The following is a 26,816-nucleotide window of genomic DNA, read 5'->3' as shown; positions in this document are numbered from 1 at the left end:
ATAACCCTCCTCTCTCTTGTCTCCCTCACATCAGCCATGAAGGTTTTCAAAGGTAAGTGAATGTTAATTTGTTTGTTTTTCTTTGTATTTTTGTATTTTCGTTATTATTTTGGATTATATTACAGTATTGTCATCATTGTTCTAGGAATGTGTTTGTGTTGTGGAGCGAATCATCTGAGTGTCCATTATTTCTTATGGGGAAATTCGCTTTGATATACAGATGCTTTGGATTACAAGCATGTTTCTGGAACGAATTATGCTCGCCAACCAACGTTTTACGGTATTATTTGAATGTCAGTTTCAGATCAAGTTTTTCCAAGCATTAAGATATGTCACTGTTGGTTTTTAAAAAGATAAATAGTGGCAAAGGTACCAGGATGGTGAGGTTTCCTACTGAATCGCTGCTCATGATGGGGTTTGATCCTGAGCCTTTGGGGCAATGCAGTTAATTATTCGTTCTGGCACCGAGAAAGCAGCTTGTCCTCAAAGAAGGCCTCTCCAGCTTGTCTCATCACTGTTCACAAGACTTTGGGTTTGCAAATGCAGAAAAGCATCGCTATTTTGGTGCTGAAGTGTAAACTGATGTGAGTTAAACAAGAGAGAAGATTTGTAGTGCACAACCGTTGACAAATAAGATGCTTCTGTGGTTATTTGTGTGTCGGGATAGATATGGTCTCTTCCTTAGCATGTCTCTTCCTTGGCACAACGAAGAGGAAGGCTGGACCTCATTCAGCTGAGGCCAGAAATCAGGAGGACAGAGCATGGATCCTGGGGGACAGTTTCCCTGTCTGCCCTAAGAACAGCTTGTTTTGTCCTTTTACTGTTTGCTTTTGAATTTTGTTATTATTTATTTTTATTTACTTGTGGTGGTTGTTGTTTTTTAATTTCTCAAGTTCTTCTCTCTCATTTCTAGAGGAAGCACTGGAACCCTTGAATGTCCCTGGCCCCTTTAAGTTCAAGTCGCATCATGGTGCAGGAAATCAGCAGGTGCTGGGATCAGACTCCTGTGGGCTTGATGTGGGGGTCAGCTACCTGAAAGCTTTGTGAGCCTGCATTCTCTGTGCCTCAGTTATCTCATCTGGGAGATGGGCCGTTGTCAGGATTCAATAAGATATGGTTCATGAAGAACACTTGGCATAAAATAATGGGCCTACCCATCCATATCTTTCTATCTATTGATCTATCATTTATCTATTTAACTGTCTATCATTGATCACCTGTTTTATCTGCCTACTTATTCTCTCCTCTCTCTATTATATACGTATGTAAACTATGTATTATATAATCAATAGATAGTGAGAAAGAGAGAGGAGAGATGGAGAGGAAAGAAAGAGGCGGTGGAAGAGGGAATCCAATTTTTGGGGGGGTAACTTTGACTTAGTTCTTTCAGTTATGAAATACTTTAGGCATACAAAATGTTATAATAATAATAATATAGCAAATGCATGTATATTCACCATATAGCATAAGAAGCTGAACCATGTACGTGGGTTTGGGCTCCGACCTGATAGCTCAGAGTCTGCTTGGGATCCTCTCTTTGCTCCTCCCCCACTCATGCTCTCTCTGTCTTTCTCAAAATAAACAAATAACTAAAAAAAAAAAAAGAGAAAGAAAGAAGCAGAACGATGTAGAGTCAACTGAAACCACCCTCCTACTCTTTTCTAGTCTCCTTTTCTGTCTTTCTCCTCTTTTCTCCTGCCCAGAAGTAACCACTCCTGTGCAGTTTTTTACAATTGCACTGTTTGAACTCATCCCAAACTACTTGTTTTGCATACTTTCAAACTTTGGTGCAATAGTATATTCTATGTACCTTTCTGCAATTTCCTTGTAATGTATAACATGTCTTTTTACTTTAAATATTTATTTATTTATTCATTTTCTAATATTGTATTTTTGACATATGTATGTTGATACACATACACCCAGTGCGTTCATTTTTTTTAAATTTGTTTTAGTGTTTATTTATTTTTGAGAGAGAGACAGAGAGACAGAGAGACAGAGTGTGAGCAGGGGAGGGGCAGAGAGAGAGAGGGAGACACAGAATCCGAAGCGGGCTCCAGGTTCCGTACTGTCAGCACAGAGCCCGATGCGGGGCTTGAACTCATGAACCGCAAAATCATGACCTGAGCTGAAAGCAAGCGTTGGACGCTTAACCGACTGAGCCACCCAGGCGCCCTGACACATATTTTAATATGTTATAAATGAACATAATCGGCATTCATGAAACCACGTGTCAACCTGAGACCTTGACCATAATGACAACCTGCATCACCTAGAGGCTCCACGTGACATCCTGGAGTTGAAGACATCGCTTAACGCATTTGTTAGCTCTGGTTTGGAGCGTCTGTGCTTTGGCGAGGCTGTGAAGTATCAGGGAACAGGTGGAGAAGCCATTCTATTTTCACCTGAAATTGTAACTGCAGAGGATGGAAGTGACATTGGTTAATGACATTGGAAACCTAGCTCTGAGAACGTACGTTTAGGTAAGTGTTTAATTCATTCGCTCTCTTTGGGCCTCAGTTTCCTTGTCTGCAAGTAGAAAGAGATGGATCCGATGATCCCTAGGTTCCCTTAGTCCCTGGGTAAAACGTAAGCTTCTATTAGGTTTCCATGGTTCCATGAAGGTAGTGTTGGTCTGCAGAAAAACTACACTCAGGTGCCGGGGAGCTGAAAGCATCACCTGACCACTGTGTCCACTTAGAACCTGTCCTCCCTGGAGTGCCCTTTGAGGTGGTGACAGAATTCCACCATTTTCCCTGAGCATTCCAGGGCCATGTGTCTTTCTTCCCTGAGAATGAATCATGGAACTGGGAAGCTGGATCTCATCCAAACCTCAAACCAAAACAAGTCACCCTCTGTCTTTGAACTTAGTTTTTCCTGTTCTCTCTCTAGTGTCTAGTTACGTTATGGCCCCTTTCAGACTATGAGTATGTTTACGAAGAGAAAGAAGAGCTTTGGTGGGGGTGGGCGAGAGATGAATAGTGACTTCAAATATCTGTTGGCTACCATGTAGAAGATGGAGGAAAATATTCTCAGAGTCACAATGGGGGAAGCAATGGCTGATAGGGAAAGCAATGACAAGCTACAGGGAAGCAGTTTTGGGTGGCTACAAGTACTTTCTGACCATTCGAGCCATCTTGTGGGGGAGCTCTTTGTACAGAAAGGTGTCAAACGCTAAGTAATTGATTAGGTCAATGTATAATATACATATATGCAGGCCCTGGGCTGGGTTCTGGGGGAGGGGGGAACAAACACGAAGAAGATATCATCCCCGGAGCCAGGAACGTACAGTCTGCTGGACACAACCATGTTCTGCTTTGTAAGATAATTAGATACCCATCTGCAGAGCCATAAATTGACCACAAGCAAAGCACTTGGGAGTGTGGAGTGGGGAGATATCTCCTCAGGCTGAGGGAAGAGGGAAGTGGTTGGGGGGGGGGTGGTACAGGGTCCTGGCTCTTGAATTAGGTCTTGAAGGTAGACGGAAGGTGAAGATGTGGGGTGGGAGGGGTGGGGGGCAGAGACAGCCTGTGCCTGAGCCATTATGGCGTCAGGTCAACCTGCGGTGCCCCAGCTCCTTGAGTTTGCCCTCATGTGGCAGGCTGACTCTTCAACCGCTCTTCACGGAGGTTTGTTCTTCCCCTCAGACACTTTCTAAGACGTTGACCATGGCCCTGGTGTGGGAGAGGGTTACCTGGAGCCCAGACTTCCAGACCCTGTCTCCTTCATTTCCCAAAGCCTGCCCTCCTCCCTAAGCCTGAATGCTACAGGCCACATTAGTCCTCGCCCATCTCTGGGAAGCTTACCTTCCATGCCCTGAAGGTGATGCTCTCATGCCCCACGCGTGCCTACTTGAGGAGGTGGAGTGCAGTGGGTGGTAGGTAGGAAGTGACTGCCAGGGGTTGGATTCAGGGAAAGAAAGAACCAAAGTGCCGTTGGATCTGTGTCTGGCACATCCCCATGAAGTCGTTCGCATCCAGTTCTTTTCCTTTCTTGCTGTTGCCACCCCTGTTCTCTTCCCGGGAGTATGGCGATAGCCTCCCAGCCTCTTTCTCTTCTCCATCCTTCACTGGTGGGGCCACACTCTCTGCCCATGACTGAATAGCTGAAGCATCCCGCCCGTGCCAGCTCCAGAATGACCCCTGGACCGTTCCTACTAGGTTTCCTAGCTGTCCATGCTCTAAGAGCATTTTGGTCCATGAAGGGTGAGGGGCTAAGGATGCCTGAGTGTGGGTGACCCATCCAGTCTCGCCTCTGTGGGAAGGAGTGTCCAGCCTCCACTGCCATGCTGCATTCTGGGGAAGTCAACCCCCTCCAGCTCCTCCTTCAAAACCCTGCTCTGTTAGTTATTCTGCATCCCACACTTGACCGTGGGGTTCCCCTTTTCCAGTTTCTCAGAGGCTCTCCTTACTCACACTCGTATTGTGCCCACATTCTTGGGTATGTATGGCATGAGGGTCCTGCACACTCTGACTCCCACTCTCCTAGTGCCTGTTGGCAAATACCCAACCTGTGCATGAGCATGTACTGTGTTCTTGGCTTTCATAAGGGAGCCCCAGCCCCCTGGATGACACTCCGCCCATACCTCAGATGTCCCACTCAACTCCTTGCTGTGCACTGAGGACACAGCTCCCCGATCCACCAGGCTGAAGGAGCACTTCCTTCAGAACCACCTGGACCCATGGTTTCTACCTCACTGGTGGCCTGTGGGGCTAAAGGCTCTTCACTTGACTGAGCTCTTGCCTTGTTTTTATACTTGGCACTTGGCTTCTTGAAGCTAGAGACTGCTTCTTATTTTTGGACTCCCCCCCCAGCAAGAGCCCCTCACCCACCATGGCATGGTGTTCTTTGCCCAGAGAGGATGCTCGATATTTTTTATTATTTACAGTTTTAAAAAAAAAATTTAATGGTTTTTTACAATTTATTTTTGAGAGAGAGGGAGAGAGAGAGAGAGCGAGGGAGAGAACGAGTGGGGGAGGGGCAGACAGAGAGGGATTCACAGAGTTGGAAGCAGGTTCCAGGCTCTGAGCTGTCAGCACAGAGCCGGATGCAGGGGTCGAACTCATGAATTGCGAGATCATGACCTGAGTCGAAGTCGATGCTTAACCGACTGAGCCACCCGGGAGCCCCAAGGATGTTCAATAGTTGTCTGATAGATGCGATTGCCGAGGGCAGGTGGCAGGAGGCTGCAAGTATTGGGAGTTGGCCTGCAGGGGTTTTGCCACCCCCTAGTGGGGTACTTCCAGAGGCAAGAAATTTGGAGTGGTGGGCCGTGTTTCCTGGACATCACCAGACGCTATATAAATATAAAATGGAACTCCCGAAGGGATCTCCTTCCTGTCAATGGTAAGGAAGGATGAAAATCAGTGTGCAGAAAATGACGTTTCGCCTTCACTGATTTTCCTCCCTGAGCCCTTTCTCCATTTGCACGCGTTTTCCTCTATTAGTTCCCCCGAGGGCTTGCTTTGTACCACCTGTGTGCATGGCCTTTCGCTCTGCCTTCTCTGCTGGGTATACTAAGAAGAAGGGGTGCAGTGGGAGTCTCTGGTCCCCAGGGGGTCCGTGTTCACAGGCGCAGAGCTCAGCGTCTGTTGCATTTGCCTCCGCGCCCTGACTTCTTTGACGGTTGGGTCAGTGGCATAAGAAGGTGTGACCTTGGAGGTCACCTTGCATCCTGGTTTGTAGCAGAGCCATCAGGACTACCAGCTATGTGACCCCTAGCCGTTTCCCTCACCTCTCTCTGCTCCCCTTTCTCCATTTGTCAAGTGGAGAGAATAATCGCCCTTCCCTTAGCAATGCAGCTCCAATAATGGCACCAATGAGCTGTTACTATGTGCTGGGAGCCGTACTGGGCTTTCTTCATGTGTTAATTCTGAATTTTTAGGACTCTCCTATGCACTCAATACTATTATTATAGCTCTGCCTTCTAGAGAAGGAAAATGGGGCACAGGGAAGTTGAGGAACTTGCCTAAGGTGGCACAGCCAGTAACCGGTTGAGCTGGTATTTGAACCCAGACGGCCTGACTGCTGGAAGCCCAATTCTGACCACGATGCTACATTGCATTTAGAACGCTAGGTCAAAGCGACCTCGGTGAAAAATGGCAGAGTAAGAACTTCTGAAAATTCTCTCCTCCGTAAAACCAACAACAACAGCAACAACAACAAAAACCCTGGCAAAAAATGTCAGACTTGACTTTTTCAGAACCCTGGAAATTAACCAAAGGCTGACAAGAATCCAGGGAGTGTTTATTCAGGAAAAATGACAGAATTTCAGGAAGAACAAGAAGGTTTATGGTGTTTTAAGTTTCTTATTCCTATTCTCCCTTTCAGCTCTGCAGTAGCCAGAAAAATTAATAGCCTGAAAATGAAATCACACTGAAATTTACTAGTCTGGCGGCCACCGGAGGGAGCAGAACGACACGGGAACTCCTTCAAAACCCCGTCTTAGAGAATTGCTATTGTTTTACCTTTCTGGGCTATTCCCTGGGAGACACTCTTTGCAAAGTTGTCTTTATTTGCTTAACTCTGAGTCTGTCGAGTGAGGAAAATCAGTGTTAAAACAATTAGAGGCAATGGATGAACTTTGTGATTGCCTGAGGCTGTGAATAATGGTTGGGGTCACCAAGACACTTCAGGGAAAACAAAAATGAAAACCTAAAAAACTGAGGAATGAGATACTCACAGAGGCTTTGAAAAGCTCTGACATATTCCTGGGAACCTTGAGACTAACACACAGGCTTGGGCATATGAATACTCAGTAAAGATCAAATAGACTGGAAGCCGTCACCTCTGGCTGAAAATGAAGCTCTAAACAAGTGGGAAGTGAAGGCTAAGGCAGAGTTAAAGTTGCCTGAGGGTTGAAGGTGCGTCTCAGCACGCACACAGTACCCCATGAGGAAGACCAGGAAGTTTATTGGCTCTGAAAGATACGTGAAATCAATCCTTGTGTGGTCATTAGCTCACCACTAAGCAAACTGAATAGAGATTTCAGCGGCCACACATGACAGAGAACTCAGACGCTACAGAATTAGTCCAGAAAAGTGAACAAACAGACAAACAACATTTCGAGAAGCAAAGGAAATAAAAGTAGCCCAGGTTGAAATGGAAGAAATAGAGCTATCTTTATTTGCAGATGACATGATCTTATATGTAAAGGATTTCAAGGAATTTACTAAAAAACGGTTAGATCTAATAAAAAAAAATTCAACGTGGTTGCAGTATACATTAATATGTAAAGTGAATTGTATCCCTATACATTAGCAATGAACAATATGAAAATAAAATGAGAAAAGCAATTCCTTTTAACCTAGCATCAAAAAGAATGAAATGCTTAGTGAAAAAATTTATGAGATGAAGTATAAGGCTTATACACTGACAACTACAAAATACTGCTGTAAGAAATCAAATATTTCTTAAAAAATTTTTTTTAATGTTTATTTATTTTTGAGAGACAGAGAGAGAGCGGGGAGGGGCAGAGAGAGGGGGAGGCACAGAATCAGAAGCAGGCTCCAGGCTCTCAGCTGTCAGCACAGAGCCCTGACCCGGGGCTCCAACTCACAAACTGGGAGATCGTGACCTGAGCCGAAGTCGGATGCTTAACCTACTGAGCCACCCAGGTGTCCCAGAAATCAAATATTTCTAAATGAATAAATGGAAAATCATCTGTATTCATGGATTGGAAGCCTTGATATTATTATTATTTTTAAGTTTTATTCATTTATTTATTTATTTATTTGGAGAGAGAGAGAGAGAGAGAGAGAGAGAGCAAGCACGTGGGAAGGACAGACATTGGGAGAGAGAGAGAATCCCAAGCAGGCTCTGTGCCGTCATCCAGGAGCCCGATGTGGGGCTTGAACTCACACACCACAAGATCACGTCCTGAGTCAAAATCAAGAGTCAGATACCCAACCAACTGAGCTACCCAGGCCCCCGAATGCCTTAATGTTATTAAGATGGCAATATTCCACAAATCAATTCACAGATTCAATACAATCCTTATCACAATTCCAACTGTCCTTGTTTTTTAGAAATAGACAGGCATTTCTAAAATGCATATGAAATTGCAAAAAAAAAAAAAAAAAAAAAAAAAGAAAAAAAAACAACCCAAAATAGCTAAGAATCTTAAAACAGAAGGAGAAAATTGGAGGACTCACACTTTTTGATTTGAAAACTTACTACGAAGGTACAGAATTCAAAATGACATAGTACCAGCATAAGGCGGGACGTAAAGATCAGTGGAATGGAATGGAGTGCTCTCAAATATGCTCAGACAACTATAGTCAATTGATTTTCCACGAGAGTACTAAACCCATTCAATGGGAAAGGATATCCACATGCAAAGTAATGTATTTGGACCTCTACCTCACATCATATACAAAAATTAACTTGAAATGGGTCAAGAAACTTAATATAAAAGCCAAAGGTATAAAATGTTGGAAGGAGACATCAGTGTAAGTCTTTGTGACCTTGGGCTAGGCAACAGTTTCTTAGGTATGACACCAAATGCATAGGGAACATGCAGAAACTTGCAGAAAAATGCAGAAACAACAGAAAAAAAGAGATTAGTTGAACGTTCTCAAAATTAAAACCTTTGGTGGATCAAAGGACACTAACAAGAACATGAAAAGGCAGCTCACAGACTAGAAGGAAATGTTTACAAATCATATATCTGATAAGGGTTTAATATCCAGTGCTTAGTTATCCGTGCTGTCAGCACAGAGCCTGATGTGGGGCTTGAACTCACAAACCATGAAATCATGACCTGAGCTGAAGTCAAGAGTTGGATGCTTCACTGACTGAGCCACCCACATGCCTCTGAAATATTATTCTATACCCACTAGGACAGTTATGATCAAATATAGGAAAATAATGAGTGTTAGCAAGGGGACCCTCAAAACTGTTGGCAAGCATATAGAATTGTGTCACCTCTGAGGGGTGCCTGGGTGGCTCGGTCGGTTAAGCGTCTGACTTCGGCTCAGGTCATGATCTCACGGTCCGTGAGTTCGAGCCCCGCGTCGGGCTCTGTGCTGACAGCTCAGAGCCTGGAGCCTATTTCAGATTCTGTGTCTCCCTCTCTCTCTGCTCCTCCCCTGTTCATGCTCTGTCTCTCTCTGTCTCAAAAATAAATAAACGTTAAAAAAAAAAAAGAAAAAAAAAAAAAAGAATTGTGTCACCTCTGTGCAAGACACTTTGGTGGTTCTTCAAAAAGTTAAACAAAGAATTCCTATATGATCCAGTAACCCCGCTCCTAGGTGTACACCCAAGAGAATTGAAAACATATACGTGAACAAAATCCTGTACCTAAATATTTACAGCAACCCTATTAATAAAAGCAGAGGGCAGTAACCACATAAATATCCACCAACTGATGTGTGGATAAACAAAATGTAGTGTGTTCATACAATGGAATATTATTCAACCATAAAAAGAATGACACCTGCTACAACATGAAATGAACCTTGCAGGCATTGTGCTGAGTGAAAAAAGTCACAAAGGATTGCATACTGTGTGATTCTATTTCAATGAAATGTTCCGGGTAGGCAAATCCATAGACAGACTCTTGGTTGTTGGGGGAGGGGTGATGATAATGAGTATGGGGTTTATTTTGGGGATAATAAAAATGTTCTGGAATTAGATAGTGATGATGGTTGCACAATGTGAATAAACCAAGAACCACTAAATTGCACACTTTAAAATGGTGAATTTCCTGGTGTGGAAATGATATCTCAGTTAAAAAAAGCGTTCGGCATATTGCCTGGCCATGGTAAGGGCTAATTGTTAATACCTTAGTTATAGAGTGTTTAGGAGATGCCCCATGCTATGCTGAAGTCCGTATACACGATCTCATTTCATCCTTTCAACAGCCTTAATCAAGGCACAGAGGGGTAAATAAATAGCCTAGGGCCACACAGCTGGTGGGTGGCAGAAACTGGGACTTGAATGTAGGCATCTGATTCTGGAAACTGTTTTTAATCCCTCTGCTTTCCTACCCATTCCCCCCTGCTTATGGTGATTATTATTTTTCCTCTTATGCCTAGGTGGCTTGGATAATTTAACCAACATTTTCCTAGACCGATGGAAGAGGCAAACTTGCCTTTCCACTTCTATGAAAAAATTTAACGCTTTATGGCAGAAATAAAAGCCAAGCCCGTAGGGTATTGACCATCTCAAATGAGCTTCAGATTTTTTTCTTTCTTATAGAAAAAAAAAAAAAAAGAGGTCCTTGTCCAGGAGACTTGCCTTGAGGGCCTGGCTTTCTGTGGGTTGTACCTCTTCATAGAGACAACCTGGGGCTGAGCCTGACTGCTGTCACACTAGGCGATCACTGGAAGTAGGAACAGTGTCCTGGTGGGCCAGCTCAAGTTGGAGATCACAGCCTGTGTCTGGGCTGCTGAGAGGGGTGTGAGTCATTGTAGACAAACGTTCGGTTCCCTTCAAAGAGGAAGTTAGTAGTATTTGATGAAGTTTTGGGGTGCTCGTGGGGTGGTCTGGAGCCGACGACCAAGAAAAAATTCTTGCAGATGTCTTTGGTGCAAAAAGATGATTTTATGAAAGCATGGGGACAGGACCCGGGGGCAGGAAGAGCTGTACTGGGGTCCTGATGGGTAACTCATTATATACCCTTGAGGTTGGGAGGGGGTCAGAGATAGAGTAAGTCTCCAAGGAATTTGGAAGCAAGGTTTCCAGGACCTCGAGGGGCTAGGGAAACGCCATTTATCACAGTTTAATAAAACCTCAGTCACGAGACCCTTCAGATGCATATGGGGGGGGGGGGAGCATACACTTGGAGCTTGATTGCCAGCATATATCCTGGGACAGTTGAGATGATGGATTTACGGGATCCTCCAGGTTGGGACAATGTTAAACCAAGATTCCTTTTTGCCCCTAGTGAAGTGTATTCATCAAGGCAGCTGAGCACTTAGAGGGGGGTCACTCTGCCTGTTTCAAGGACTTGTCAATGGACTGTAGTCAGGAAGGGAATTCAGCTCTTCATTTGCCTTAGTTTCCCACATCGACATGGCAAGCACTTAAACCCCTTTCCTTTTTCCTGGGGAGCCAGGAGTGTCCAAGGAATATCACACAGATCCCGCCTGGGGTAGGGGTGGGTGGGGGGGGGGTGGTGCTAACTTGTGCTTTGCCCCTCAGCCTGCCTCACGCTCCCTCATCAGTTTTCATGCAGGAAGCTGGGATCTGACAAAGCCCCGATGCCAGACAAGGTCATCCAACGCTAATTTTTATTTTGACCTCTTTGCTTTATAATCAGTCGTTTCTTATTTTGTTTTGATCCTTTGATTTCATGACATATCTGTTGGTTTGGGTGGCAGGACATGTGTATTTATTTGACTAAATGAATCAGTGAATGAATAAATGAAGAGATATAGGCCAAGCGAATATATCATTTCTTTAGGTTATGCCCAGTGGAGCGTGGGGCCAGGATTGTGATGCGGGTTCGGTTGAAATTTCTAGAAATATTAATCCAAGACATCAAGCTCAACCAGTGGTCAGTGACCAACGTAATCATGTGACCTTCTCACTTCCCAGGAACCCCCCCTCCTCCCCCCTTCCGCCTCCCTCCCAGGCAGGGCAGGGATACATTTTCTTCTCCTCAAGCTTACTGTGCAGCGTAAATCAACATTTCTGACACTCCTTTCCTGTGTGTATAGAAGCGAATTTGTTTTTTCACAAGGCTTGAACTCACAACCCTGAGATCAAGATCTGAGCTGAGATCAAGTGTTGAACACGCTTAACCGACTGAGCCACCCAGGAGCCCCGAGTGAATTCTTTTTTAAATTTTTTTATTTTTTTTAATGTTTATTTATGTTTGAAAGAGAGAGAGACAGAGCGCGAGTGGGGGGGCGGGGGTCAGAGACAGGGGAAGACACAGAATCCAAAGCAGGCTTCAGGCTCTGAGCGATCAGCCCAGAGCCTGATTCGGGGCTCAAACCCACGGACCAAGAGATCATGACCTGAGCTGGAGTCGGATGCCCAACCGACTAAGCCACCCAGGTGCCCCCGGGGTGAATTCTTTCTTGAGCTCAGAAGGAATGCTTGCTCTTTCAGCATGGTCCTGGGTACCAAACTCAGCCCTCCAGCATCCAGGCCTACACTCCTCGGTCTCTTGTGGGAAGCAGTGTGCCGCCCTTTGCAGTCGCTACCCTCCGTGAACAGCAAGCAGGCTTTGGTCTCTTAGGGTCCCTTAGGGTCCCAGCTGTGATCCTACGGGCAAATCCCGCCTACGTGATCTCAAGAGGTGAGGTGTACCTGAGGAGCTTCCCATTCTCCATGCTTAGCTGGGCTGACCCTTGCACAGCCATGACTGAGACGAAAGAGACTCGTCACGGCCCACTGGCTTTGGGCTGTCCTGGGCCTTAGTCCAGCTCTGTCTCTTGGGTTTCTTTATTAACTTTATTAAGGAATAACGGGACAAATAGGATTGTATATGTTTTGAGCGTACAATGTGATGATTTGATACAGATACGCATGAGCAAGGTAATTCACACATTCATCGCTTCACTTGGTTAACACGGTCAACTTTGTGTGTGTGTGTGTGTGTGTGTGTGTGTGTGTGTGTGTGGTAAGAATGCTTAGGATCTACTGCGAACAAGTGTCGAGGATATAATACCGCATTATGAACTACAGTCCACCTCTTAGCTTTCAGTGGGCCCTGTGTTATGATCCGTCACTTAGAGGGTTTAAGAAAACCTTTGGAGGGCTTCAAGACTTTTTTTTTTAAAGACTGTCCGCTCTGCCCTGCTCAACTGGAATCACTGAAGCCCTTCTCCATGGTGTCCCGAGGCCAGTCCTGACCCCTTGATTAGCTGGGGCCAGAGGAAGTGACCAGCAGCGGCTGAGCAGTGTGTGTCCCAGGGAAGGACTACGTGTCTGGCGTGGTTTCAGTGGGAGGCAGGACGACCCGTCACAGGTCGGCTGTGTCCTGCTGTGGGAGCGGGACGACTTACTCGCCTTCTCAGACCCCCTTCTCCACATTTCTACAGGTCTGTTCACAGTAGCCCTCACGGGGCTCTTGTGAAAACTGAAGAGGGAAGTCCATGGGGGGTACTTAGCTCCTTCTTGCTGTTGTCCACGGTAGGTGCCCGGAGTGGTACAGTGAATAATCGCTTCCAGTCCTTCAACGTAAGTTTCAGATAGATGATACCGTGGAGCTCCCCCAACTATTGTCTTTTTGTGTTTTTCTGATACTGTTTAGTATTTATGATAAGTGGACGCTGGCCAGTTCCAGGCACCGTGCCCAGCGTTCTGCACATGTTATCTCCCGATAAATAGATATCTCCCGATATCTCCCGTGTGTCATCACGAGGTGGCCCTTAGGATGAGTGCCGCTGCTACTTCAGACTCATTCTCTGGGGCCCGTTCTTCCTCTGCCCCAGGGTGGAAGTCTGGGGGCAGATCCCACGACCTTTCTGGTCCCTCTTAGGTAACAAAAAGTCCTCTGTCTCTTCCAGTCTGCCCAAACAGCCTCGGTTCAGTAATTAAAACATTGATTCCCACATGATGGTCGGAATTTCTCAAGTTCATTTACAGTTGAAACTTCTGTCGTTCCCTCTCCCTACGAGCGCCAATCCCTTAAGGCCTCGGGAAGACTGAAAGCTATTGGTGGGTAGGACCGTGGGCTCTGCCCCCATGCCAGGCACTTTCTTGGGACGCGGGGAACGAATCTCTTCCCTCAGCCCCTGGGCTGCCATCTTGGGCAGGAACCAGCCTGCATCCCACGTCTGTGAGCTCCCTCCCCTGTGGCCCGTGTCTGGACTATCCAAAGCACTCCCATGTCTTTCTCCTGACAAACTCTGGGAGCATGAGCTTTCCTTACTCAACAGCCTTTCTCCACAGCCAGCGCTGGACACAGTCTCTCACCCTTCAGATTTTTCCAGATGTTGGTAGGACCCTAGTTCTCTGTGTCTAGCAGGCTGCAGGCTGCAGGGGACATTTAGATTCTCTCTCTTTTCACTGACTCCGGTTCCAGGGCGTACATAGCGCTATTCGATAACCAGAATCAGCCATGTGGTGTAGCGGCTAGACCCAAGGACTCTGGGTTCCGAATCTCAGCTCTGGGCTCCAAGGCCAGCTCTGCCATGTACTAGCTGTGGGGTCTTGGGCAGGCTACTTCAACTACTCTGGGCCTCAGTTTCCTTATCCGTGTAATAGGGAAGATACGAGAGCCGATCTCAAAGGATTTTTAGGAAGATTAAATAAGATGAAATTTGTAACGTGTTTTTGGTGGTTCCTGAGACATTTCAAGCACTACGCAAGCATTTGCTAAACAAGTATCAGGTGAAAGAGAGTCGGAATAAATAACAAGGGCACGTTAATGACCACTTTATCAGGCATTCTCTAACTTCAAGACTCCTGAGTTCTTGCATCCTAATTTCTTGTGGGTGATGTCCTGCCTCCAGCCACATCCCCCCTGAGACGTAGTTGGTGCTATAGGAGGGTCTGGAGGTCTTGCGAAGCACTAGAAGATACCCAGCCCCGTTTTACCCCAAGTGCTAGGGATGCTAAGAAGTATGTGTCTAGGAAGGGTGACTCAGGGCATTACAAGGGATGACCACGACAAGAGTTCCCAGACGCCACTTTTCTGGAAGGTTTCTGGGAAAAGCAACATCAGGGGTAGACACTGAGAGTTGCATTTTGCAATATTCTGCCAGTCCTGTAGCCTGGTTATCTCACATCTCGTTGTCTCTGTTCCTCACAGCCCAGTCTGAAGATGGCTATCCTCATGGATTATGGGACTTTTCCGAGTATCCTGAGACAATTAATTATCCTACTCTTGACATGCCTGAGGGGCCAGAACTGAAACACAGAGAAATGATGTAATTGAGCCAGTCACGTAGCCCGGGTGAGGCCGAGCCGGGTCAGATCTCTGGACTCCAGACTTCCATTTCATCTGATGAGATCCGCCGCCGTGCTGTTATCCCAGCACTGACTTTGTTTAGTCACAGAAGCTGCGAACATAATTTCAGAGATGTGTGGCCAGGGTCATTTGGTAAAAATGACGTCACCAGGAAGTTAAAATACTCAAAGCTCGGGAGAAAGTTGTGTGTCAGGACTGTGTCAGGGGGAAAAAAAAAAAATCAAAACAAGACCAGAAATCAGTTACGACTATGAGCAAAAGGGAAATTGTTTTACTACGGACCATATGGAGAAAGGATAAAAGTATTTCTACTTCTCTGATAACTTCGAGAACATATTGAGTTTGGTGCAGCCTCCAATGTTTTTGATAGCATGAGTTCAGAATAAACAATTTGTAACTGCACGCCTGCATCTATGTCTGGCCATGTAGGAATTCACTTTTTAAAGGAGAGTTTTATGGGGCGCCTGGGTGGCTCAGTCGGTTGAGTGTCTGACTCTTGATTTCAGCCCAGGTCATGATCTCATGGTTTGTGGGACCGAGCCCTGCGTTGGACTCTGTGCTGACATCTCGGGGCCTGCTTGGGATTCTCTCTTTCTGCCCCTCCCCAGCACATGTGCACGCTCTTTCTCTCTCTCCCTCGCTCTCTCAAAATAAATAAATAAAATGGAAGCATTAAAAAAGAAGAAAGTTTTATTAAGGCTCAAAAAAATTTGGAAAAATATCCATCTTCTATTTTCTACTTTTTCTCAGTCTCTTTGTTTCATCGAGTGAGGCAAAGGGTAGGAAAAAGAGAATGAGCTCTGGAATTGTGCGCACCTGGGTTCAAATCCCGAGTCGACCACTACCATTGGCACGGCCTTGGGCAATTTTCTTAGCCTCACTGACTTTCAGTTTCCTTATCCATGAAGTGATTATGATGATACTTACCTCACAGGGTTGAGGTAAGCAAAGCCTTTACCAAAGCCTCGATTCATAACAGACGCTCAGCTAGGTATGGGCTGCGAAATATCTTAGACTCATTTAAAATGCCAGCTCAGAATCGATTTATCAAAACAGCATGCCATCAATGCAAGGATAGACAGATCAAAAGAACAGAACAAAGACCTCAGAAATAGACTTACACATATATGGTTAATTGATTTTTGACCAAGATTCCAAGGTAACTCAATGGGCCAAGGACAGTCTTTTCAGTAGATGATGCTAGAGCAATTAAACAAACATACGCAAAAAGAAAATGAATGTAGGGGCACCTGGGTGGCTGTCAGTTAAGCATCTGACTTCGGCTCAGGTCATGATCTCACAGTCCGTGAGTTCGAGCCCCGTGTCGGGCTCTGTGCTGACAGCTCAGAGCCTGGAGCCTGCTTCGGATTCTGTGTCTCCCTCTCTCTCTGACCCTCCTCCGTTCATGCTCTGTCTCTCTCTGTCTCAAAAATAAACATTAAAAAAAAAAGAAAAAAAAAAAAGAAAATGAGTCTTGATGTATACCTTGCACTACATACAAAATTTAACTTGACATGAATCACAGACTTCAGTATATGAGATAAGCGATAAAATTCATAGGAGAAAATCTTTGTGACTTTGGGTGAGACAAAATTTTTTTTTTTTTTAATTTAATAATTTTTTTTTTTTTTAAGAGACAGCATGAGTCGGGGAAGGGCAGAGAGAGACAGAGACATAGAATCTGAGGCAGGTTCCAGGCTCTGCCCTGTCAGCACAGAGCTTAATATGGGGCTCAAACTCACCAACTGTGAGATCATGACCTGAGCTGAAATTGGATGGTTAACCAACTGAGCCACCCAGGCTCCCTGAGACAAAATTTCTTTTTTTCCTTTTCTTTAAAAAAAATTTTTTTTTTTTTTACATTTATTTGTTTTTGAGAGACAGAGAGAGACAGAGAACAAGTGGGGAAGCGGCAGAAAGAGAGGGAGACGCAGAATCCGAAGCAGGCTCCGGGCTCTGAGCTGTCAGCACAGAGCCCATCGCGAGGCTTGAACTCACAGACCACGAGATCATGACCTGAGCCGAAGTCAGACCCTTCACCGACTGGGCCACCCAGGTGCCCCCCAAATTTCTTAAGATACAAAAAAAAGCGCAAACTGTGAAAAATTTTGATGAGTTGGCATCTATCAAGATGAAGAAAGTTTTGCTCTTCAAAAGACGTTGTTAAGATTTCCGGGGCATCTTGGCTCTCGAAGTACAGCACAACGGCTGGGGGCTCCGGGGAGTGTGGAAGGGGCTGCCTGGAAAGCAGCTGTGTGGAAGCTTCTGGTCAGCGTGGACTACCTGGGTTCCGTGAGTTTCCTAGTTTGTCACTTTGCAGGTAAAATATGGCTAAAAGCTTATGGAGTAAGTGGAAAAGGAAGATGCATGCTGAAAAGACAAAAATGAATGCCCCAAAGGAACTCACCAGACTTAAAAGTATTCTTTAAGTGGATAGTGTTTTTTTAAATTGTTTACTTATTTATTTTGAGAGAGGCAGAGAGAGAGAGAGAGCACGAGCATGTGTACAAGCAGGGTAGGGACAGAAAGAGAGGAAGAGAGGGAAACTCAATCAGGCTCTGTGGTATCAGTGCACAGTCCAATGCGGGGCTGGATCCCATGAACCTTCGGATCTTGGCCTGAGCCCAAATCAAAGGTTGGACACGTAACCGACTGAGCCACCCCGGCGTCCTGATGGTGATGCTGTAATGAAAGATGTTCAAGAGGTAGCAACTGTGGTGGTACCCCAACATTGTCAAGAGAAAAACTTAGTAAGTGGCACAAGAAGAAAAAGTTGATATGCAAATGGAAACTGATTTTAAGAGGAACAAAGAGCCTTCTAGGCCAGCATGGGCAGTACCCCGTATGAATGAACCAGAGACAAAGAGAAAGACTGAAGGCCAAGCGAGAAAAAGGGAAGGGAAAAAGCCAAACAAGACTAGCAAAGGCCATGAAGGGTTTGGCTTGGCAGACTCTGAAAAACTTGAAAAACCCTACTCGGGACAGGTCTTTGATTAGAATGTATGTATGGATTTCAACTTCCCCCAAATGAAAACTTTCTCTCCAGGTTCCACTTGGCTTTTTTCTTCAGTTCAAACCCAACTTAACTCCTCAAATTTGTTTTGGGAGCTTGAACAAAATATTTTCTTTGATTAAAAAAAAAAGGCGGGGGAGTACCTGGGTGGCTCAGTTGGTTAAGCATCCAACTTCAGCTCAGGTCATGATCTCACGGTTTGTAGGTTCCAGCCCCACGTCGGGCTCTGGGCTGACAGCTCAGAGCCTGAAGCCTGCTTCGGATTCTGTGTCTCCCTCTCTCTCTGCCCCTGCCCTGCCCATGCCCTCTCTCTCTCTCTCAAAAATAAATAAACATTAAAAAAAATTAAAAAAAAAGAGACACTTCAGAAAATGGAAATGCCAGCCACAGACTAGGAGAAAATATTTGGAAAATGGATTTTCTTCTTTAACATTGCTGTCTCTTGAAACTGTGACACAGAGTAGAAGGAATTAGTAATTGTTGCATGTCCCCGTCCTTTCCCTGATGAAGTGCAGTTGGTAGATGCATTCCCTTCTTCCCTCACATTGTACGCCATTATTCACTGCCATCGTTTGCGTAATACTGTTACGGGTGAGAGCTGGAGAGAAGGTTGGGCTGTGGGTAATGAGGTGGCAAGCCCCACGTCTTCCATTCTATTCTTGATGGAAGAGGAAAGAGCAACAAGAAAAAACCTGAAGTCAGGCACATGCACGTCGGAAGACAACCTGACGTTCTCGTTAGCAGCAAAGCACTCTCAAAAATGACAGCAGGAAGCATAGATGGGGCACACGCATTCTGCCAGATATGGCACTAAGTGCTTCACTTGCATCATTTCTTTAACTGTAGGAGAAACATCTATGCGTGGAGTCTGCATGGAGTCCCAGAAGAAGCAGAGACACCCAGCAGGCATCCAACCGAGTTTCCTCTGGGCTCTTCCCTCCCTTGTGCCTGTACAAGATTTTGTTCTTCCTACGTCTCTGAATTGCTCTGCCTTTTGGACTTCATTCTGGATTCATCCATCTTTTTCTTGGTTTTGTTGTCTTGGGACCGTTGGCTTGATTTGGAGGATTTCTCTCGTTTGCAACTTCGGCTTCGGGCACGGCTTCCCGGCCCCCGGCTTCATGCTTCATTGCTTCTTTTTTTTTTTTATTTTTTTTTATTTTTTATTTTTTTAACGTTTATTTATTTTTGAGACAGAGAGAGGCAGAGCATGAACGGGGGAGGGTCAGAGAGAGAGGGAGACACAGAATTGGAAGCAGGCTCCAGGCTCTGGGCCATCATCAGCCCAGAGCCCGACGCGGGGCTCGAACTCACGGACCGTGAGATCGTGACCTGAGCTGAAGTCGGACGCTTAACCGACTGAGCCACCCAGGTGCCCCAACTTCCTTGCTTCTTAAATCTGCCATCTCCTCTCTGCCTCCGGAGGCTTGTAGATTCGCAGTGTTTGGCCACTGATGGGTGATTACAAATCTGTTATGTCCCAAGGCATGGATTACATGCAATACTGGGCTCCACCATCAACAATGTCTCTCTCGTTCCGATGACCCTGACAAACCACTGTCAGCATCATTGTAGATGGAAGTTGTCAGGTGCTTATGATAAAAACAAGTTGCAAAGGCCAAATCTACCTTGGCCAAGGTAGCCGTGCAGCTTTTCACGTATCAATGTAGCCGTGAGGATGTCTTTATTGGTATGACCAAATGTCCAGTGTACAGATGATCTTGGTGTTGGAATGGTCAGGGCTTCGACCTTGGAGCAAGCTGGGGACTTACGGGTGAACACAGCCTAAAGCATAAGGTGAGTAGACCGGTGGGGAAGATAGGAGCACGTGCTCATTCTCCCGCTCTTTGCACAGGTGTCCTCATAGACTTAGGGCCGGGCACGAAGCTGGGTGAGTTCGTGTAGCAGCTGTGAAAGTCCCAGTGCTTGGGCTCTACACATTCCAGATGTTGCCATGCTTGCCTTGAGCTCCGGTTTAACAGCAGCAGAACCACGAGAAATGTCTTCTCTAGGGTCGATTCCCCAGGATAGCCTGGCTGCGATTCATAGGCCGCAGACAACTGGGAACGCAGCATCCCTCCCAGTTGACTTTAACTTGGACTAATAGCCTCTCAGAATAAGCATCCCGGGGAGCGGATGGACTGACATCAAAGTCTTCAATCTCTTTTCCAAGTTTGATCACAGCGGCCATTTTAACACAAGGTCTGCATAGGTTTTAAAAGCTTGAACTGAGCTCGGCGGGTCACCGGCAGCATTCCTGCCCCTCCCCCGACCCCCCAGAGACAGCAAAGAGATGTGTGGATGGCTTCTGTGTGACGCCACCGAGGAGGAGCTGAGTGCCGTTGAACGGGGGCAACACCTACCCACGGTGCCAACACCTACCCACGGTGCCCTGCACCATAACCCGTGTTCACCTTACGCAGGCTATTGAAGAGAAGCTGGAGGATTCCCTGTTTATTATAAAAAATAGATTTTTTTATTATGAAAACTAAATCTATGAGCTGGCTGCAGAAGACAGGTAGAACGTCTCCATGTTTTCAAAAGGCTATCTGGCACCAGGCAGCCTTAAATCTTAGAATGATTAAGCTGACAGCGATTCAAAAGCTCACGCAGTGCACAGAATTCTGCATGGTGAAGCCCTCACCTCCAACAGTTTTACAGACCAGGAATCTGAAGTGCAGAAAGGTTTGGGAAGGATTTATGGAGTTTGCGTCGTTAGGAAGAACAGAAACGTAAGTCCCAGTTTCTTGACAGTCAATCCTGCACTTGATTCCAACTGTCCTTTATCCAGATGATGGTGTCTGACTGTCTCTGGAAACCTGTGGAAGGCATCACGGTTTTTCCCCAAGAGGGAGTTAACTAATTTCCAATGAGCGCAGACTTTGGGGTAACCGTTCCCAGTGGGCACATTCTCCCCCCGCCCCTCCCCTTTCACTATATTCAGGGCCACCTGGAAACTCTGGCTCTGGGCTGGGGGATGAGAAGCCATCCCTGCTTCCCCGTCTCTCTCTTTCTTTGCACAGCTGTGCAGTTCAGCGCTCTGAGTGCACTGTTCATTCTGCCACGACCAACCTCTGTTGTAAATCTTCCTCCCCGAACACGTGACGATGCACTTCTTGACTATATATCCCGGGAGCAGAGTGTCAGAGCGCTGAGCTGAGCCCCGCGCAGAGGAAGCACGCTCTTGGGCTTGGCCACTTAGCAACTCCGGACTTTGGAAGAAATTTGCCAGCCTTCGGTAAGTTAGCAATGCAACTTTGTTTCAGAAACATTTGAAACAAGGATGTTTCTGGCAACCAGCAGATGAAGTTTTCCTTCCCTCTCTTTGTTGTAAGGAAACTTGGGTTTGAATTAAAAATAGGTTTGGGTCTGAGAAGGAAAATGTAAGCTAGCTTTTTTCTCTTTCTCTCTTTCTTTCTTTCTTTCTTTCTTTCTTTCTTTCTTTCTTTCTTTCTTTCTTTCTCTCAGTTTGACAAAGCTTCCCAGTGATTCAAATGTTATTTATTTTCCTCTATGCCCCCTCGTCTTATACTTTTTCCTTTTGCTTTTCAAAAAAAAAAAAAAGGCAATGCTTTTGACACGCTCACTTTAGGAAATGCAATTATGAGGACATGTATACACTACAAAAAGAAAACCCCTGGTCACGTTTCTCCCTATCTTCCCCCTCCACTCTGACCTTTCATTGCTAACGTCTGCCAACTAGTTTGTGGGACCTCTTACCGCCACTGCCCGGTGCAGTTACAGGCTTTTACGACGTTGCGATCCCACAAACCTTATGCTCACCCCCCCTCCCTGCACCGTGGACCCGTGGGAGAGTTCTAACCTGCAGGTTTCTCCCCAGACCCTGGTTGAGTGGTGCTTCAATACTGAGATGGAGCCTCTGAACAGCACGCACCCCAGCACCGCAGCCCCCAGCGGCCACCTTGTGTCCCACGTGCCGGGCAGCGGGAGCAGCAACGGCAACGAGTACTTCTACATTCTGGTCGTCATGTCCTTCTACGGCATCTTCTTGATCGGAATCATGCTGGGCTATATGAAATCTAAGAGGCGGGAGAAGAAGTCCAGCCTGCTGCTGCTGTACAAGGATGAGGAGAGGCTCTGGGGGGAGGCCATGAAGCCGCTGCCCATGGTGTCGGGCCTGAGGTCCGTGCAGGTGCCCATGATGCTAAACATGCTGCAGGAGAGTGTGGCGCCCGCCCTGTCTTGTACCCTCTGCTCCATGGAAGGCGACAGCGTGAGCTCCGAGTCCTCCACACCGGACGTGCACCTCACCATCCAGGAGGAGGGGGCGGACGATGAGCTGGGGGAGACCTCGGAGACGCTCCTCAACGAAAGCAGCGAAGGCTCCTCGGAGAACATCCATCAGAATTCCTAGCACCCCCGGGGCCCCCCATCAGCCAGCACTCTCAGAGAGGGGACGGACACTTTCCGTGTCTGGTTTCACTTTTGCAGTGCATGCCGCTGCCACTTTAAAGAGACCTTGGGCAAGCCCCTGAATGGGGGGCCAAGGCTCAGCCTGAGGGAGCAGCCAGTTGTCCACGCCGCCGCCGGGCCTGCGGTGTAGACCTGCCACGGAAAAGCCCTGAAGACGTGCAGTGTGTACGCTGACTTTGGGGCCTGGGGGCTGGGGTTCCGGTTCAGAATTCGGCAGGTGGCCGTGCTTGCCCTTGTTTCCGCGCTGGATGCCCTGGGCAACTAACTCCTACGGCGTCTGCCCCCCTCCCAGGGCTGCCCAACGCCCAGGACACGCTGAGGGACTAGTTTTGATCTGCTAATTTGCCTAGAGCTTTGTTCTAGATCTGATTGGCTGTAAGTACCTCTCCTGTGTCCCTGTAGTGGGGTACAGCACTTATTTTGGAGGTCTTTTAGGTTAGAGGGGGGATGTCTGAAGGAAGACTTTTGTTTGATAGCAGAAAGCTGGAGAGCGAAACCTGGCTCATTTGCATACTGTCAGAAAAAAGAAAAAGCAACCTTTAAGCCTGATAACCTTGGCTGGGATTATAAAATGTAATCTGCTACTTTGACCCTTTGTCTAACCTATGACCTTGAACTCTGACCTCAGACCATCCGGCCTCGCATGCTGGTGGGACATTTTCTTGGTTGCAAAGGCTTCCCCAGAATCTAACCTGCACTCTGAATAGCCATGCAGGGGACTCTTCTGGATCTTTCCAGAAAGGGTGATGGTGGGGTTGAACGAGGCCAAGCCGTTAGCTCTGCTGCTGCTTTTTTCCCAGCCTCGTTTTCGGAGCTGGGAGTCGACGTAACGTGGGCCTCGAAGGGCATAGTCAGGCGGAGGTCGCACAAAGCAGGGGTCCGGGTTCTGTTTTCTGATCCCGAGCCCGGACGCTGATCTGCTGTGTGGTCCTGGGCTTGTCATCAAGAGGCTCACTGCCTTCATGAGGCTCCTGAATTGAGATCCCCAGGGGGCCGGGAGGATGTCTTTGGATGTTAAGACTCTGTGGTAAATCCTGTATGGCCTGGTGTGAGGAAGCTTGGACAAAATATTTCCCACTCGGCCAGTCAGCCTGAGAATGGTTCTGTTATTTAAAGGAGCAGTTGGAGACCCAGAACGCACGTAACTGGGAAATCCAGGGCGCATCACCCCCCCTGTTCAGGCTGTCGTTTTTCCCAGGAGTGAACCAGGGAGGCACATACCACATTCTACTCTGCAAAGTTCTCTGGGCAGCAGAATGTTAATACTTCAGCCGAGAGACGAGAAATCTAAAAGCAAACGCTCAGGAATGCTTGCTAATGTCTCCGTGTGTTCCTGCGGTCAGTAGCTTTGTAGCAGAGCCGTTCGGCCCTTGAAGGCAAGCAGGAAGAGAAACACACCAAAAGGTCAAATTTAATTCTAGTAAAACCAAAAAAAAAGAAAAAAAGAAAAAGATTTTTTTTTTTTTTTTAAAGACATACTCTCCCTTGATTGGAGATAGCAATAACCACTGTTCCCATGGAAGGGTTAACAGTGGAGAAACTGGTTTATCAGTTTGCCTTAACACAGTGCTAGAGGAAATTTATGTTTGGGGGGGGGGGCGGGAAGGGCCCGCCGTTCACTTTAAAATTGCGAGTGTGGATTTACTCCAAGGGGGCTGTTTAAGGTGAAAGAAGCCAAGTTAAGTTTGGCTCCTTGCCTGGAATCACTTGAATTCTGAAACTTCACTGCGACGGACTTGTGCATGGTCACATTTTCCATTGCTTAATCCTGAAGTTTGGTGCAAGTCTATCTGCGCCTATTAAAAAAGTGATGTATATACTTCCTTCTTATTCTATTAAGTTGTATAAAATTGTCTTCTGTATTTAACAGTTTGTAATTTTCACACTATTTTTTAATTTAAATAAAACACATTTTCCCTGCGAAATTATGGGTTCTGTCTTGGATTCTTCACTATAATTCCTAGTTTCAGGACCTGCCAGCCATTTCCCAAGCCGTCTCTGGATCCGGATCATCTTCAGAATCAGACTCACACGAAGTTGTATCTTATTTCTGCCTGAATCATGGAGTGAGCGGGGCTGGGCTTCCCCATCCTTTGATATGCTTTGCAATGAATAAAACAAAACAAAACAAAAGTGTAGATGGGTGCTGCATCCACCTCTCATTTTAAATTTGGGGGCTGTGGGACCCTTGAATTTGAACACGCCTGTGACATGGCAATTGCTGTAAAGATGTTACTCCAAATTTGGTCGCTGGAAAACATTGGATTTGCATGTTGGCTACTCAAATATTATCCACAAGTGGCCACGGCAGCACAGACGAAGGGGCAGTGAGTTGCAGCACACGCGGCAACATAGGCTTAGGGGCAAAGCGAAGCGCCCACGCGGTGGGTCGGCCTTGGCGCTCCTTCCGGTCCCAGGCACTTGACTGTCTAGCTCCTCCCACTTGGTGTTGATTTCGCTCCAGCGCACGGGCCGAGGCCCGGCCAGCGGCCAGGATGCTGCGATCTCTCCTTTATGATGCTGTTTCCACAGTCGGAAGTCCTAAAGAAAAATGACCAAAACCGGTGACCCATTTTGAGACAAGCAGATGGTAGAGAGGGGCCTTACTTTTATGTTTCTCTGTTTCCTGTGAGTTTAGCTTTTCTGTTTCAAGTAAATGTTTCCATTAGGTTCACAAATAACTGTCTCCCTAAAGTATTTATCTGGCAAAAGGACAGCCTGGATTCTTCCCAAAGCGCATCAAGGATCTCAAGTCACCAGTTGGTATTTTGACAACATAACATGAGAACATTATCTGAAAAGAAAGCCTTTCAATTAATCCTGGCTTCATGTCATTCTTGGTGAAGAAAGAGTTAAGATTTTTTTTTCCTTTTTAACCAGGGGCGGAAGAAGAGGGAATTCTAAACTCTAATTGTCCTAAAAATATGAAGAGTACACTATGTCGTTTTAATGGAATATTTGTTTTCTTTAAAAAAAAAAAAAAAAGAAGAAGAACTTCTAAGCAAAACCTAAGGCCCAAGGGGTTTAGTCTGTGTGGATTTACTCATGCATGTGAAAAACTGAGAAGAGAATTTGGCCCTATGCACCTAGGATATTAGAAACATATTTTAAAGCACTGAAATGTTAGGGATGAGTTCTAACTCCATGCTGTTCTAATTACACCTTTGTACGTCAAAGTCAGGCAGGGATGCTGCAGAGAAAAAGTTTTCTTTCACGGACAGAATCATGGGATCAAAACTACCGGGAAAGGCTGAAATCGGGCCAGGGAAAGAGTGCTCTTGGCTTGTGATTCTGGTTGGAAAGTAGACCCCATCGTACATTTGGGATCCACAACTGGAGGGTTTTGTGTTCAGGCAGGCACTTCCGGGGTTCAGCTGAGGAAGAGTCAGTTACCATCCTGTAAAACGTCACTCTGATCATAGACGCTGTGGAACAGACAGAACAGTGAGCTTACAACGCAGTTGCCCCACATCTAGGCATCCTGTTGGAGAAAATCACCGGGAGTGTCATGGCTTTATGGGACAGGAGGCAGAGTCTAGGGCTGGAGGGAGATAGCTCAGCTCGTTGACCAGGCTGGCCGCTCAGGCAGGGGGTGGACCGCAGGCAGGCGGGGTGTGAATGGGGCTACAGTAGAGGCTCAGTCTTGTTATGTCTGGCTTTCTAGCCTAACTCCATGGCTCTGTTGCTCCGCGGCTGTGCGGAAAGCACCCCACCTCTCTGACCTGCCGTCCCTCTCTTCCACCACGAGGAGGACATACTGCCCTTTCCCTTTGGGGGCGCGGGGGGGGGGTGAAAAATACCAAGTGCTGTATGAAACTGAAGGAAAAGCCACTCCCGGCTTCTACTTTTTAAATTGTGTCCTGGATGCACATCTGCAGATAAAGTCACTGAACTGTCTCTTTTGTGCACGGTTTCCTCAGGAGACTGCAATGGTCAGGAAAAGGATACGACTTGCCAAAGAAGAAGGGTCATAAGAGAAAAAAGCTACTGTTTGGTTTTGCCTTTCTCCATTTCTGAAATGTTTCTTCCCACACAGGAAGGAACAGTTTGGGATGTGAGCTGTTACCATGGAGATAACCAGCCAAGGTCACTTGTTTGAAGGAGGAGCCCGTGGCCCCATGGCACTGGATCATTAGAGCAACTTTAGGAAGTTGGGATTTGGTCCTTGACACAGGCAACGAAGAGCTTCAAGCCACAGTAGCCTCCATTCATGGCGTGGAGGAGGGGAGGCAGGGACAACATTGTCCTTTTGTCCTGCACAACCTTTTCTTCCTTCTCTTTGCTTCTTTCCTGCCCCCTTCACCATAGGGCTGAAATTTTGTTCTCCCAGCTCTAGGGATTTCTTTTCTTAACTTGTATTTTCTTGCTAAGGAACGTAAAGAATTCGTTACATCGGGGCACTTGGGTGTCTGGGTCAGTTGAGCCCCCGACTTCGGCTCAGGTCATGATCTCGCGGTTTGTGAGTTTGAGCCCCGCGTCGGGCTCTGCGCTGACAGCTTG

General features: G+C 46.6%; 1 protein-coding gene and 1 pseudogene across 1 annotated transcript; both read left to right on the top strand.

The window, feature by feature from the left end:
• The first annotated feature begins 17,196 nt into the window (after nucleotides 1-17,196).
• On the top strand, nucleotides 17,197-19,671 carry LOC109264754 (protein LLP homolog; annotated as a pseudogene).
• A 1,272-nt stretch (nucleotides 19,672-20,943) lies between these two features.
• On the top strand, nucleotides 20,944-23,155 carry KCNE4 (potassium voltage-gated channel subfamily E regulatory subunit 4). The gene is made up of 2 exons (XM_019445790.2): nucleotides 20,944-21,120; nucleotides 21,724-23,155. Exon 2 carries the CDS (start codon nucleotides 21,754-21,756, stop codon nucleotides 22,255-22,257), a length of 504 nt encoding a protein of 167 aa, XP_019301335.1. The 5' UTR covers nucleotides 20,944-21,120; nucleotides 21,724-21,753; the 3' UTR covers nucleotides 22,258-23,155.
• Nucleotides 23,156-26,816: the final 3,661 nt, after the last annotated feature.

This window comes from Panthera pardus, unplaced genomic scaffold (genome assembly GCF_024362965.1).
Source record: "Panthera pardus isolate Hobbes unplaced genomic scaffold, ASM2436296v1 HiC_scaffold_10, whole genome shotgun sequence".
NCBI lineage: Eukaryota > Metazoa > Chordata > Mammalia > Carnivora > Felidae > Panthera > Panthera pardus.
Note: the sequence above shows the minus strand (reverse complement) of the source record. Positions and strands in the feature narration are given on the sequence as shown.